Below are 16,124 nucleotides of genomic sequence, written 5' to 3'. Positions count from 1 at the left end.
ACCCTTCAAGCCTGCCATGCTGCAACAGATCAGTAAAGCTCAGTTCCCTCTCCATGCCCTGACATGCAGGAGTAACCTACAGCTCACCTGAAATGTGAGATGCTAATGGGGGGGGGGGGTAGGAATGGTGTTAATATTAGAGTTAGGGACATATTTTTAGAACTATGCTTAGGGAGGGAATGTTCACACAGTTCATTTAATTGATTTTGGTTATGGACAGAGAGCAGACATTTGCATTCCAAAAAGTAAACCAAGCAAATGAGTTACATTCACTGCTAAAATAGATCCTAAAATATAAACTGACATACTTCTCCAATTCTAATGTAATTATTTACTTATTTATTAGTTGTTTATTTATTTATTTGACATTTGTTGACTGGGATAATCTGACTGAGCAACTGCCCTTTTTCAGTGGAGGCCTGGGAAGAAAAGCTCCACATAACAAAATTTAACATCGAATTAAGGTACAAAAAATACAAAAGTTCAAAATACAAAATATAAGTAATTATAACAATGATTTAACAAATATAAAGATATCCAAGTTAAGAGGTAAATCTGTGTGGGTGCTACCGACAGAGGAAAAAAATGAACAATAATTTACAGATTAATAAGAACAAGTATATACAAATTGAACTAGGACCAGATAAATTGCTGAGATCTGGCAGTTTGAAAGTTAAGGTAGTTGTTAGTAGGCTGCTGAGCAGTTTAGTATCAGTGTGAATTACGAACCAGAGGTGTCATAATTCTAATATATGAGAGCCAGGTAATAAACAAGGGCACAGATGGCAGGTGACAAGTACAGAATAGAATTGGGTTATGGAGAGAAGTTAAAACAGTGAGATGAATAAGAGGAGAATAGCTTAAAGGATAAAAATAGGTGTTAGTGGGAGAAATGAGGTAGATATAGGGAGATAAGCTAGTAAAATAATGGGGGGGGGGGCGAGTAGGGAAGGAGTTCAGGTAGGATGATTACAGAAACAGATCCAAGAATTAGAAAGGTGTTTTTTCAGAGCTTTGTTGAACTCATGGACTGGAGTGATATTTCTAAGGGTAATGGGAAGCTTATTCCATGAAAGAGCAGGGAGATGACTGTACAGCAACCGGCCCAAGGTATGCTTAGGTTTATGTACCTTTAGGAGATATTTGTCAGAGCTTCAAAGAAGTCGCGAGGGAGTGTAAGAGGAGACAAGTGATGAGATATTATGGCAGGATGATGGCTTGGTAAGGCGGGAGTGGATTATGAGAAGTTGAGAAAGCAAGAGGTGCTGCGGAAGCTCTAGCCAGTTAAGTGTCCTGAAGGCAGGGCAGTGGTGAGTTTTAGGAGGAAGATTAGCAGCAAATCTAGCAACCTTATTATAGGTAGTTTCAAGTTTAGAGAGTAGTGAGGACTGTAGGTTAGTAAGGATTTGACAGCTGTAGAAGAGGTTAGGAAGAAGTTAAGCTTGAGCAAGTGAGATTCTGGAGTCAGATGTTAGGAAACGTCTGTTTCTGTAGAGAGAAGACCGAGTTTTTGTGTGTTTCCTTTATACTACAAAGTACGTGAAGGTCAAATTTGAGTTGACCATCAATGATCACCCAATGGAGCTTAGTGTGGGTATCAGGTTTAATGATTGTATTATTGAGAGAAGAGATGAAAAATTAGGAATTTAGGTGAGAGATGGATTTGGGGAGGAAGAGTAGAAGTTTAGCCTTTTTAGGGTTGAGTAAGAGTTGGTTGTTGATAAGCCATGTTTCAGTGAGGTTGAGAGAGTTTTGTGTAGTGGATAGTAGGTCAGAGAGGTTATCAGCAGAAGAGATGATAGTGGAATCATCTGCATATTGTAGGAGAAATGACGGAGGACAGGAAATATAAAGTTGGTTAGTAAAGATATTAAAGAGAAGGAGACCAAGAATTGATTTTGTGGTACTCCTATTTTAATGGGAAGAAAGGGAGAGAGAGAGCAGAGAGCCATCTGACAGATTGTTGTCTGTTGGTGAGGTAACTGTTGAACCAAGAGACAGTAGCTGAAGATAGGTTAAAGTTGAAAATGTTTGGATAGCAGGATAGGGTGAGATACAGTGTCAGATGTTTTGGAGAGGTCAAGAAAGAGACAGGATACAAGTCTGTTATTGTCTCTGGCATAACAGATGGAGTTAGTGAAGGAGATGAGAGCAGTTGTGGTGCTGTGGTGTAGGGGAAATCAATGTTGAGTAGGGGTGAACAGGTTTTCTTGGGCAAGATATGCCACAAGTTGTTTATGAATGCAGTGTTCTAGAATTTTAGAGAGGGGAGAGAGTATGGCAATAGGTCGATAATTGGAGAGTTCGACACAGTTTCCACCTTTGTGTACGGGTATTGTATAGACTTTTTTCCCAGACAGCAGGAACTATGGATTCTCTAATAGAGCGATTTATGAGAATTGAGACAGGATATGCCATGGAATTAGCAGCCACCTTGAGGAAAGAAGATGGCAGGTTCTCTGCAGATGGAGAACATGGTTTAAGGTTTAGAAGAAGCTTTTTATAGTAGCTAATGGGAAAAGGATTTAGTGAAAATAGAGTTTGTTGTAGCAAGAGGTGAGGGGTTGGCTTGGCTTGAGGACTGCATGAGTTTGCTAATGGTGTAATGAAAATAAAATCTGAAGCACTACGTTCCAATAGTGACATACACATTGTTAGTGCCAGAATACAAAGACAAAGCAATAAGATAAAAAAAAAGAAATCTTCTTCCAATGTATACATAAAGTAGTGTAAGACGGTAAAGAAGAGTGTCCATCAGTAAGTGCCACTAGCCAGTGTTCAAATAAATTTTTACACCAACTTTAAGCTTTGTAGGCAAAGGCCCTTGCCCAAATCCAGAATCATAGTACTAAGAAGTGTGATCTTCAAATGTAACTTGAAACCCGGACCATCCAGATCTCCATTTTGCTTGCTCCACCACAAAGCTAGTGAACTAGCAAACAGCTGATCAAGATGGCTGGTTGCCATCTCTTTTCTCATGCACACTTGATACACTCAAACAAATGAGAGAAAGAAAACATGCAGCAACACATCAGCTCACTACAGGAGGAGAAATACCTTCCTCCCTCCCTCCTACATAAAATAATAATTAATCAAAAAATGGAGAGACAATGGATCAACACACCCCATGGGGGGGGGGGCTTCATTCCTTCAGCACAACTGCTCCCGATTAATTTAAATGCAGGTATTCCCACTTGCAATGGAACTGTCCTATTTATACCCTACTCATCTTTTTCAAAGCATTTCATACACCATCTACTAGTAAAATGCATATTCTTTTCTCTGCCACAAATTTAGGAAGCATCCAACATACCATTGTCATGCTGCAGATCCCAGCAATACACATCACTCTGCGATAGTCAAAGAAAATAATGGTTCAACATAGATCATGTTTTCTCCCTACTATTTGACAAAGACACCAAAGTATCTTTTATTTTACCTTACTGGTAAACACTGGACAAAGCACTCCTTTTTCAGGAGCTAGCTGGGAGTGGTCTCTTTAAGTGACTTGCTTAGAATTGTAAAATAGGCAAATGGAGGTCAAGCCTACAACACGGACTACAGAAAGCAACTCATTAACAGATGACTGCCATACCCACTTCAAACCTGGGTTTCAATTTCAGAAAAGAATAATATAAACTTTTCAGTACTACAACCTACACACTATACTGTAATGTAATGCTGAAAAGACACCCTTTCATATACCCAAAGTGGGACATTTACGAAAACATGGCATTTTTTTCAAAGCAAACCATACCTATAACAAGTGCAAAGGACTACACTTCCTTTTCATATGCCCAAAGTGGGGCATTTTTTAAGAAAATATGGCATTTTTTTTCCAAAGCAAACCATACCTATAACAAGTGCAAATAACTAGATGTCACTTTTCTGGCAAAACTGAAGTACACACTTGAAGAATTTGAGCTGTTTCTGGTGTTTCATTATGGACTTTGGATTCATAATTGTTTTATGTAACTATTAGAAACAAATTAGAATTGCTTTCTCTGTTTTGCCCTAAAAACACAAGGCATTTTCTATTCAATAAAGAGGCAAATGTTCAATAGCCCTACAAAAGCTACATAGCTTTCACTTATATGTGAATCAAAAACCTATCTGATGAACCCTAGTCCAGCAAGCAGAGTTGCTATGGGGTGCTTAAAAATCGCAACACATTTTTACGAAATATCAACATTACTCTGTATTTACTTCACCTGTTTAACTTTCTTCTTTGGTGCATGAGATCCACTATGCAGCTGTTGTTCGTGCACGAGGGACTCATCTGCTCCACCCACCGCCATCTTGCTGTCAACAAACGTATTTCCGTTTGTGCCACCAGTAAAGCCTATAAGCGTTACATTCTAGTACTTTAGTTCCGGTTATGGTGAAAGTGAAACTATAGTGTTTGTGTATGTTTCAACGTTTGAAGCGGCAGAGTTGTTTATTAACTGTCTTCCTGAATGGTGGTCGGTTATATTTTTCTGCAGTACCACTGATCCGATGTAGAGCCCTTGAAATTTTTAGGATTGTGGCTGCAGTTAGAGTTAGTATTCTACGCTTAGAATCGGCAGTGGGTTACGGGCGGGCCAGCCTGTTAAATTTACATTTAATAGACTCAGCGTGTTGGGGTTAAGCTTCTACTGATTGTGTTAGTGTTGGGTTGGATTTAAGTTTAGTGCGGTGATAATGGAGAATAGTCTACTGAGCGAAACTCGGTACAATCCGACATTCTCCATTATCGCGAACAGCATCTCTACGGGTCTCATAGTTTAGGAGAATCTGGACAAATCCTGAAATAATGGGGTGACCCAACCAACTGTCCAGATTCCCCTCATATTTTTTCGTCTATGTTTCTTAAAATTGTGGTTTTTTGGCAAATCATCGAGGATTGGAGTCAGAAAGTAAAGGTCCTTAAAAATAAGGGACCCATTTTAAATACTGCTTTTGTAAACGTATAACGTTGCTAAATGACAGAGTGTTGTATACAATTTTCTGAAAGATATGAAATCTGAAACCCAACTGTATGTGATTATGCATGACTTTAGTTCTCAATGATTTTCTAAAAAAAAATCACGTTATATTAGGAACAGACCAAAAATTGGTAATCTCCCAAGTGTAGTACCTCGCGCCCAGTTCTGCGCAGCTTTGGGTGTGGCGTACAGGATTGGCAAGGGAAAGTCCAGTATCCTAAAAACATTACGTACACAATATTACATACATAACGTGTATTCTCTATACCACCATTTCCAGAATGTGGAACAAATGGGCAAACTGTGGAGAACTTTCTAACAACTTATTCGGACTGAATAGAATAGTTGCGTTCTACTGTTTTTTTTTTTTTTTATGAATTAATGTGATTCAGTATTATTTACTACGGACATACCTCTCAACCTGGAAACATCAAAAATCTGGACAAGGCCCATGAAAAATAGGTACAAATCTGTATGATGATTAACATAAAATTTGCATACACAATTATGTAACCCCACCCAATCCAATGGAATTGTGGGATACCAACTTTCAAACACAAACTGAAGAACAAACAACCAAAATATGGCACCAGAGTCCCCCTGCAGCCATTCCAATGTCCCATATTACCTTGCTATTTCGCCCTATTTGCCATAAACACTAATGTGTGCATACATACTGCTGCTTTACTTCTACAATGATTATTTGGATTTTATTTTTACATTTTATAGCACAATGAACAAACACTAATATATCTGCTAAACAAAGCAATACTGTCTCAAAATGAAAATAGACTTGGCATTAAAACTTCTCTCCCCTTGAAACTCACATTCATTGAAACAGCACGAAACCCACACCACTTCCAAAGAAAACTCATCTGGCCGGTGGTGGCTAAAGATTACCTTTGGTCTGTTTTCAAATCATAGACCCCTTGCGCACAAAACAAGAAACATACATGCATTCTTTGATACACCTTCCTGACTTTATTAAATTATTTTCCTTGTATTAATGATATGACTCAATTATTTCAATTTTCAAGTTGCAAAGCCCATTTTTTACAGCAGTATCATTCAAGAGACAATGGAGGGCTACTCTGACAGTGTGGTACAGCACCTGGAAAAAAATTATTACAGACTGCATTGTTCTCAGTCCAAAATGCTAACCACATCAGCTCCTTTAGACTGCAGGCAACATTTAAAAGATAAATAAAAACAGCAAATATCATGTTTAAAAGCAAGCTTATTATTTGCTTTATAAAACATGCAAATACCTCACCATGCATTCCAAGAAAGTGGTAAATCATGACTTTATTTACTGATTGAAAACTTAGTCAAGCAGGAATAGTGGTATACAACTAATTATCCTAATTGCTAAATTATCCTATATTTTATAAACCATGCTACCTATAACCCAGAACCCAACAGTGTATGAAAAAAAGGCTAGTCAGTGTACTTCACATCCAAATATTATACATAAGAAATGGTTAAAAAATCAGGAGTTCTGATGAAAATGATTAAGATTGTGTTTTATTAAAACCAACAAGGAAAAAATCAGCAAGTAGTTTAATCTTGTCTGATGATGCACCATCCAGCCCTTCTAAACAGATAGTCTGTGTGTTGTGGATATAACACTGCATAATCAAACATGTCTCTGTACTACTTACTATGTTGCCACTTACTCAACTCCATGTGCGACACAGCATTAACAGCAAAAGAAAACACACACACAACTACCCTCTGCACAAATTTGTTAGAACTAGTGTTAATGCAGAAGAGAGTGACTGTTGTGCAAGGTTATTCCACAATCTTCAGAGCTTCCCATGCACACTTTCCAAAATCCTGCAGCTTCCCTTATATGCAAGAAAACAATGCATCTACATTCCATAAGCCAACTGTTGCAATATTGTACTTAAAACTTAAAGTACACAAAATTACTTTGGATCACTGCTTTTATCATTCTCGCATGCCCAACACCTCACTTGTTTATTTCTCCTGCTGACCTCTCTCACACACACATGCATACCATTTGTTGTCTTTTACAGCGTGGTCACTTTCTCTGCATGTTCTACTGTTACCCACATTTTACGACACCAATGCACAGTTGGTCTTTCCCTGAAAAGAATCCGTTTTGAAGACCTAAATCCCTTTTATCACACACACACACACACACACACACACACACACACACACACACACACACACACACACAAGTGTTAGGTACCTTAAAGGAAAGCAGTTCTGTTCTGCCGAGACCCATCTGGCTCACTCTGCAGCAAAATGAAATGGCAGTCCTAGTAGCTGTGTTCTGCCTGGACCCATTAAATTGCTTAAATCCATCCATCCATAACGGCGCACCAGTAGCTTAAATTCATCCATAACGGCGTACCAATATTCAAACAGACGCACTCCCGTGCACGTCCCTTAATTCCGACAGGCTGACGGAGCTGACGTCATCACGCACATGATGACATCAGCTCCAAAAGCACGAAAATTAAAACATTTCAAAAACAGATGAAAAAAATCGGAAATGAAGGGGTGCCACTCGGGAATTGTGGCACCCCATTATTGGGACCCCAAAACTCGGTAAAAACTGAGTAATTTGGGACAGTTGGGAGGTCTGACTACGGATATCCGTTAATACTGAATGTGCGACAAACCCTTTCAGCTTGAAGTACAGACTTTTTAAGACACAAAATAATGGTGATGAGGTACACCTGAGAGCTATACTTTTCTGTTTGGATATGTTGTTTAGGACTGGTTTATGTAGTCTTTTTTTTTAAATTACATTTTACGCACTATGCTCAATAGTGTGTAGAACTATAGTGAACAAAATAAAATTGTAAACAGTGGCTGTATAGCAAGTGAGTTCCCTGCCCAGAATTGGTAAAATGTGTGGATTCTGACAAATGACAGACATTTGGGCTTCAGACTTGACATTCTTTAGAAAATGCATGCTAAAGCAATCACTATTATTCTAGCAGCTTTCAAACTTTATACGAGTGCTATTTTAAAGTCTATGCCCGATTTTGGCCTTTTATCCCACCAATATTTTTGGCTTTGTCCAAAATTCTTGAGTAAAGAAGTTGATAGATATTGTGCAGTGTGAGGAAGGCAATGGTTACTATTTACATGGGTTGCAGATTTAAAAGAACAAATACAGGCCAATCTCTGACTAATGAGCTGTTGTTTAGGGGCTCCCTTTCTGGTAATCACACCCCATAATAGCACGTTAGAATCAATAAAGTGGTCCCAGTCACACTTTTACACTTTAACGCTAAGGTGCAAGGAATTCTGTGTGTGCATTTGTATGACTTAACTATATTTGCAATGTTTTTCCTGAATAAAGTTAGCGCTATGGTGCAAGGAATTATGTGTGTGAATTTGTATGATTTGACTATATTTGCAATGTTTCTGTAAAATGATTATGGTTTCCCTGCATTAAATTAACGCTAACTAAACTAACGGTATGGCAGGAGCAAAATAAAAATAAATATTCATGTGGGCTTGGGCAGGAGGCGTGATCGGGGCGGGATTTGCTACTGCGCATCCTGCGAGGTACTACACTTGGAGATTACAATCTCACACTTGGAGATTACAATCTCCAAGTGTAGTAACACTTGGAAATTACAATCTCCAAGTGTAGTAACACTTGGAGATTACAATCTCCAAGTGTAGTACCTCGCGCTCAGTTCTGCGCAGCTTTGGGCGTGGAGTGGGTGTGGCGTACATGATTGGCAGGGGAAAGTCCAGTATGCTAAAAACATTACATACACAATATTACATACATAACATGTGTATTCTCTATACCACCATTTCCAGAATGTGGAACAAATGGGCAAACTGTGGAGAACTTTCTAACAACTTCTTCAGACTGAATAGAATAGTTGCGTTCTACTGTTTTTTTTTTTTTTTTTTATGAATTAATGTGAGGTACTACACTTTGAGATTACAGCAAAAACCTGTTATTCTATCAACCTTCTAAATTTGTAAGAGCAATATTTAAAACGCTTCACTATTTTTGGGCCTTTGACGCTCTTTTACTTTTGGCTTTTGTCCAGATTTTTTCCTCTAAGAGGTTGAGAGGAATCCCCGGGCCTCCACTGAAAATGGTCTTCTACCCAGTCAGACGTCAGACTTTACCTGATAATCAAACATCAATAAATAAACAAGTGGCTAAAAAAAAAAAAAAAAAAAAAAAAACACAGACAGCGTACTTCGGAGCATATCTCTCAACTGCCCAGATTTTTCACAGAATGTCCAGATTTTCTTGCCTAATAATTTTTGTGTAATCTCAAAGTGTAGTACCTCGCAGGATGCGCAGTAACAAATCCCACCCTGAACACGCCTCCTGCCCAAGCCCGCATGAATATTTATTTTTATTTTGCTCCTGCCATACCATCAGTTTAGTTGGCGTTAATTTAATGTGGGGAAACCATAATCATTTTACAGAAACATTGCAAATATAGTCCAATCATACAAATGCACACACATAATTCCTTGCACCATAGCGCTAACTTTATTCAGGAAAAACATTGCAAATATAGTTAAGTCATACAAATGCACACACAGAATTCCTTGCACCATAGCAGTATAGTGTAAAAGTTTGACTGGGACTGCTTTATTGATTCTAACGTGCTATTATGGGGTGTGATTACCGGAAAGGGAGCCCCTAAACAACAGCTCATTAGTCAGAGATTGGCCTGTATTTGTTCTTTTAAATCTGCAACCCTTGTAACTAGTAACCATTGCCTTCCTCATGCTGTACAATATCTATCAACTTCTTTACTCAAGAATTTTGGACAAAGCCAAAAATATTGGTGGGATAAAAGGCCAAAATCAGGCATAGACTTTAAAATAGCACTCGTATAAAGTTTGAAAGCTGCTAGAATAATAGTGCTTGCTTTAACATGCATTTTCTGAAGAATATCAAGTCTGAAGCCCAAATGCCTGTCATTTTGTCAGAATCCACACATTTTAGCAATTCTGGGCAGCGAACTCACTTGCTATACAGCCACTGTTTCCAATTTTATTTCATTCACTATAGTTCTGCACACTATTGAGCATAGTGCGTAAAATGTAATTAAAAAAAAAGACTACATAAACCAGTCCTAAACGACATATCCAAACAGCAAAGTATAGCTCTCAGGTGTACCTCATCACCAGGAACGTTCGTTATTTTGTGTCTTAAAAAGTCCGTACTTCAAGCTGAAAGGGTTTGTCACACATTCAGTATTAACGGATATCCGTAGTAAATAATACTGAATCACATTAATTCATAAAAAAAAAAAAAAAAAAAAAAAAAAAACAGTAGAACGCAACTATTCTATTCAGTCTGAAGAAGTTGTTAGAAAGTTCTCCACAGTTTGCCCATTTGTTCCACATTCTGCAAATGGTGGTATAGAGAATACACATGTTATGTATGTAATATTGTGTATGTAATGTTTTTAGCATACTGGACTTTCCCCTGCCAATCATGTACGCTACGCCCACTCCACGCCCAAAGCTGCGCAGAACTGAGTGCGGGGTACTACACTTTGAGATTACCTTTGCTGTAATCTCAAAGTGTAGTACCTCGCAGGATGCGCAGTAGCAAATCCCGCCCCGAACACACCTCCTGCCCAAGCCCACATGAATATTTATTTTTATTTTGCTGCTGCCATACTGTTAGTTTAGTTAGCGTTAATTTAATGCAGGGAAACCATAATCATTTTACAGAAACATTGCAAATATAGTCAAATCATAGAAATGCACACACATAATTCCTTTCACCGTAGTGCTAACTTTATTCAGGAAAAACATTGCAAATATAGTTAAGTCATACAAATGCACACACAGAATTCCTTGCACCGTAGTGTTAAAGTGTAAAAGTGTGACTGGGACCACTTTATTGATTCTAACGTGCTATTATGGGGTGTGATTACCGGAAAGGGAGCCCCTAAACAACAGCTCATTAGTCAGATATTGGCCTGTATTTGTTCTTTTAAATCTGCAACCCATGTAACTAGTAACCATTGCCTTCCTCACGCTGTACAATATCTATCAACTTCTTTACTCAAGAATTTTGGACAAAGCCAAAAATATTGGTGGGATAAAAGGCCAAAATCGGGCATAGACTTTAAAATAGCGCTCGTATAAAGTTTAAAAGCTGCTAGAATAATAGTGCTTGCTTTAGCATGCATTTTCTGAAGAATATCAAGTCTGAAGCCCAAATGTCTGTCATTTTGTCAGAATCCACACATTTTACCAATTCTGGGCAGCAAACTCACTTGCTATACAGCCACTGTTTCCAATTTTATTTCGTTCACTATAGTTCTAAACACTATTGAGCATAGTGCGTAAAATGTAATTTAAAAAAAAAGACTACATAAACCAGTCCTAAACGACATATCCAAACAGCAAAGTATAGCTCTCAGGTGTACCTCATCACCAGGAATGTTCGTTATTTTGTGTCTTAAAAAGTCCGTACTTCAAGCTGAAAGGGTTTGTCGCACATTCAGTATTAACAGATATCAATAGCATGAATTTTTTTGAATTGTGAAGTCTGAAACGCAAATGTTTGTCATTATTTTCTATCTTCAGTTTTTAATTATTTGCCAGAAAACCACTTTTTTATGAAATATGTACCAAAAATATGGGGAAAAAATCTGGACATTATGCGAAAATCTGTGCAGTTGAGAGGTATGCGAAAAAGCTCCCAATTAAGCATTTAAGCACAACCGTTTTACAATCTTCAAAAATAAGGCAAAATATCTGCAGTTTAAATAATTATAATAAATTAAACAATATAAAAACATTGGTTAAAAACCAGTACAAGGTATATGATAATCATTTAATATTTAGAGAAATTTTAGACAGTTTGTAGAGAAATTTAAGGTAAGTTAGTCTAACACAAATGGGAACTGCAATATGAAATGAGGGGAAAAACAGGCTTATTGTTTAGAGAGAAAGTCGGAGAAGATAATTAGCAGCAAGGAGAGTAAGGAGGTGTAAGAAATTAAAAGCAACTTGTTCACATTTAGAGTTAAGTTTTCTGTTACAAAGCCATGTTTCAGTGGTTGCTAAACCTACCTGATTAAGATTTTAGAGGTGTACCATGTTGTCAGATGTGCAAATGAGATTGGAATCATCTGTGTACTGTATTAGGGTGGTCTGTTGCATGGAAGTATAGAGAGTGTTGGTGAAATTGTTAAAGAAGAGGGAACCAAGGATAGAGCTTTGTGGTACACCGGTGGTGACTGGGAGGTAAGTAGAGAACGTAGAGTGTGATTTTACTGACTGTTACATATTGGACAGGTAATTTCTGAACCACAGAAGGGTGGGCTGAGTGAGACCTAGTGATGACATTTGAAGTAGATGTTTGCTGTGACAAACCGTGTTTAAGGCTTTAGACAAGTATAGAAACAAGGTAGAGACCAGTGTACCATTATCACTAGCTTTATTGACAGTATCTATATAGGTTAGAAGGGCAGTGCTAGTACTGTGGGAAAGATGGAAGCCATGTTGTATAGGGGATAGGAGTTCTTACTACAGGAAATAGTCTAGCAATTGTTTTTGAATACATTTTTCAAGTAATTTGGTGAGAGGAGACATGATTGCTAAAGGGCTAAAGTTATTAATATCTGATGAATTTCCTCCTTTGTGCAGAGGGATAATATGTGACTTTTACCAGAGAGAGAGGGGCCATGGGATTCCTGGATTGAGCTATTTATAAGGACTGAGACAGGATAAGCAATGCTATTTGCAGCTATTTTTAGGTACTCGGCAGGTCATCAGCTGAAGAGCACAGTTTTAGTTTGTTAGGAGTAGTTTTGTATAGGATATGAGCACAGGTTTGAAGGTGAAAGTGGATGTGGTGGTATGTGGCTCTTGGGCAGGGTTGGGATTAGATGTTGAGGAATCTTTGGTTAGAGATGCTATACTATCTGTAAAATAAGAATTGAACTGTTTAGTTGTTTCAAGAGGTGAATTATCATGAGAGGGGTTTGGATTGAATTTTTGACTGGGATGTAAGACTTCTTTAATGGATGTCTACATTTTTAGGGCTGTGTTTAGTATTATTCTGAAATTTATTACAATATTGTTTTTTTTGTATTCAGTTATTTGCTTTTTAGTGCGATTGTAATGCAATGATTTTCTGATGAAGTCTTTGGGATGAATAGTGAACATTAAATTTTAACTATGCTAAAAAAGAACTTTCTTAGCTTCTCCAGTGCTTTTCTTGGTGGATTTTGTGGTTATTTTGAAGAAAGCAATAAGAAGCTCTGTTGAACTGAATTTTAGTGCTTGTTTGCTGTAAGAGGAAATGTGGTAGATATTGGGAAACATTAAAGCAGTACCACCGCCTTTCCTCTTTATACGGTCATTATGGCTGATATTATAGCCAGTAGGTATATCTTTGGAGTAATTTATGCTGGTTTTAAGCCAAGTTTCATATACACTGAGAACAGGTAATCCCAGCATGTAGTTCAGCAGTTTTATTTCTTATACTTCTAACATTTATTGCAGCAAAACTTAGATCCACAGGTTTGGGGTTTGGCTGTTGTTGGGTTACAGAAGTATGTGGGGCAGAATTAACTTTGTTCATAGGTGTTTACTAGGCTAATGACCATAAGGGCCTTTTTAAGCCTAGCTATGCATCCCAAATCGATGTCAAGTTCTGATACCCTTGATAAGTGTAAGCAGGGGTTTGGGAGAGTAACCATTTAAAGGTTACCTGTGTCCATTAGAGACATAGGTCCCATGTTCATTGTGATAGCTAGAGTGAGGATTAGGGTGCATATCTCCTCCTAGAAGGATTTTAGTATACTGGGGAATAATGTATATGTTTTTTGGAGAGGATTCTTGCAGTTAATTTTGTTTTGGTGTGAGTTGAAGTGCAATTAATTATCCTAAATTTAGAAAAAAAGTCAAGGGGCAGTATTAAATAAGTTTGGTGCAATTTGTGGAGAATATAAAGAGGAAATATGGATAGGTGGTTGGGACAGAGTTGTAGGGATATTGTGATGTACTATTCAGTCATGGTAGGATGATAGATGGCTCAGTAGAAGGAGAAGAATAGTGAATAAGTTGAAGAATAGCATAATTAATTACAGGAATTTGTATTTTGTAGATGTGAGGTATTAGGGAAGTAGCAGTGAAGAAGGAAAGAAGTTGTAGGACTTTAGGAGATTCAGTAATTGTGGATTCTGAAAGGTGGAAGAGGATATGTAAGGAGAGTATGTTTTCTATAAAAGAAGAGAGGTAGGTTGTCCTAGTATCTCATTTGGAATGTAAGGAATAACGGGGTATTAAAGGCTAGAGTATAATAATGTAGTCAAAATTAGAAAAATGGGGGGTCATTTGGGAAAAGAAAAAAGATACAATGTAGAATAGATAGATATTATTAGGGAGGGTTATGATTATAAATGGATATAGTGCAAAGCAGTATGGGAGGGAGAAAGATAGTTGGGAATGAAGCTAAAAATTAAATAGAGATAAGGAAATAGAAAACAAGAAATAGAAATCTATGTATAAAAGTGTTAAGGTTATTTGGGGAGGGTTTTGGAAGAAGAATCACAAGTGAAATATGTATGCAGGAAGTATAATAGTAGAGTAAGAGGGAGTGGGTGAAAATTGGGGGATACCAAAGCTGAGCATAGCAAGCTTCCCACCCTCAGGTCAATTTATAACTGACAACAATCACTTTATAACCAGAACAAAGCAATTAACAAAGAGATGCAAGTAAAACAGGTTTTCCGCCTTTTCCTGAGACTAAATACTTGGCATATGCAGTATAGTCTACTGGTCAAGCAAAAGGGAACAGTGGTCTACTTAGTAAGGGGTCCTACTATTTCACAGAGCTTTTCAGTCACAGAGCAGGTGTGTATTTAACTGATTAAAGTTAATACGCAGCATGTTTCTTCATGATAAGTATGCTTACGTGAAACAATGACAAAAGTCTCAGTACGCTTAGTACAGAATAATGCCAACCCTAATGGATTTACAGAAAAGGGCTGTATGGAACGTTTTGTGTAAAGTAACATGATTACCCACTGTACTTTGCAGCACCTTTTATTAATGTTCACCAGTAGTAGCATTGGAAATGGTGTGTAAAGTGAGTGAGCTATGAAAAGAGACATGACAGAATTAGTTTCTCTTTTTGATACCTCTCAACCTCTAGCTCAAGAAAGCTGGAAAAGGCCAAAAATAATGAGAGGGGACAAAGGGCCCGAAAAATAGGGACATATGTTAAATATTGCTCCTCTAAGCCTCCAAAGATGATGAAATAAAAAGTTTGGCAATAATGGAGAATAGTGGACTGAAATACTGTCTTTGCAACTGTGATTTAAAATGCTATGACAGCAGCTTGCATGTGTAAAACTACGCTTCTGCACTGACATTTCAGCCATCATGCAAAGACACTATTTTAGTCCATTGTTCTCCATTATCATCTTTAGTGCTTGGGAACTTAGTTTTTTAGTTTGCTTTTCTTATGTGGAGCATAATGGTGTACCCCCCAACCAATAGTTTTCACTATCAGTTGTAACTGTTCCATTCTCTTCAGAAACACAAGATTCATGGGTAGTTATTAGGCATGTAGTCCAAGGGATCATAGAGGAGCCTAGCCCCAAACAATAGTTACGCCTAAGCACTATCTGGTTAAGTGATTTGCTTCAGGTCATACAACAGGTGCATGAGAGCTGAGGGAATTAAAGCCTGTACCAATGAAAAGACATCTCGCACCCTTAATCTTCTATGCCAAATGTATGAACTACATGAACCTGTGATATCTGGTTACTAGAAGCTAACAACACCACAATAGTTGTCTAGGATGATAACAGCATAGTTAAAAACAGTTATGTCATACCCCAAATGGTACTTTTGGTGGATTACAATAATTCAGAATTATTTAACATGAGTGTTTATGAATTTGTTAAGAGAAAAAGTTTTAAAAACATACTGTTATTTGTCTTTTTCCTCTTCTTGCAAAGTGAACATGTTATTTGTTGGGATATGCCTATCAAAGATGGGCCTCATCTGTGAACAAAATGCAGCATTGCTTATGAACCTGAATGATAATTTGTTTTCTGCATTTCAGAATAAAGAGATTTGGTTATAGCTTAGTGAAGCCTGGGATAAGGACGCATGGCCGAGTAAGAGTTAATTTACTGAAGCAGGCTG

At 37.7% G+C, this 16,124-nt stretch overlaps 1 protein-coding gene across 1 annotated transcript in view; it reads right to left on the bottom strand.

The window, feature by feature from the left end:
* Nucleotides 1–4,335, bottom strand: part of WDR46 (WD repeat domain 46) — a 282,988-nt gene extending 278,653 nt beyond the window's left edge. Inside the window, exon 1 of the mRNA XM_044082172.1 lies at nt 4,212–4,335. Coding sequence (XP_043938107.1) covers nt 4,212–4,298 — 87 coding nt within the window. The 5' untranslated portion in view covers nt 4,299–4,335. The remainder of the gene's footprint in view (nt 1–4,211) is intronic.
* Nucleotides 4,336–16,124: the final 11,789 nt, after the last annotated feature.

Source organism: Protopterus annectens, chromosome 9.part0, assembly GCF_019279795.1.
Source record: "Protopterus annectens isolate FY-2018-M chromosome 9.part0, PAN1.0, whole genome shotgun sequence".
Classification (NCBI taxonomy): Eukaryota; Metazoa; Chordata; order Ceratodontiformes; family Protopteridae; genus Protopterus; species Protopterus annectens.
The sequence above is the reverse complement of the archived record's forward strand: the minus strand, read 5'-3'. Positions and strand labels throughout refer to the sequence as shown.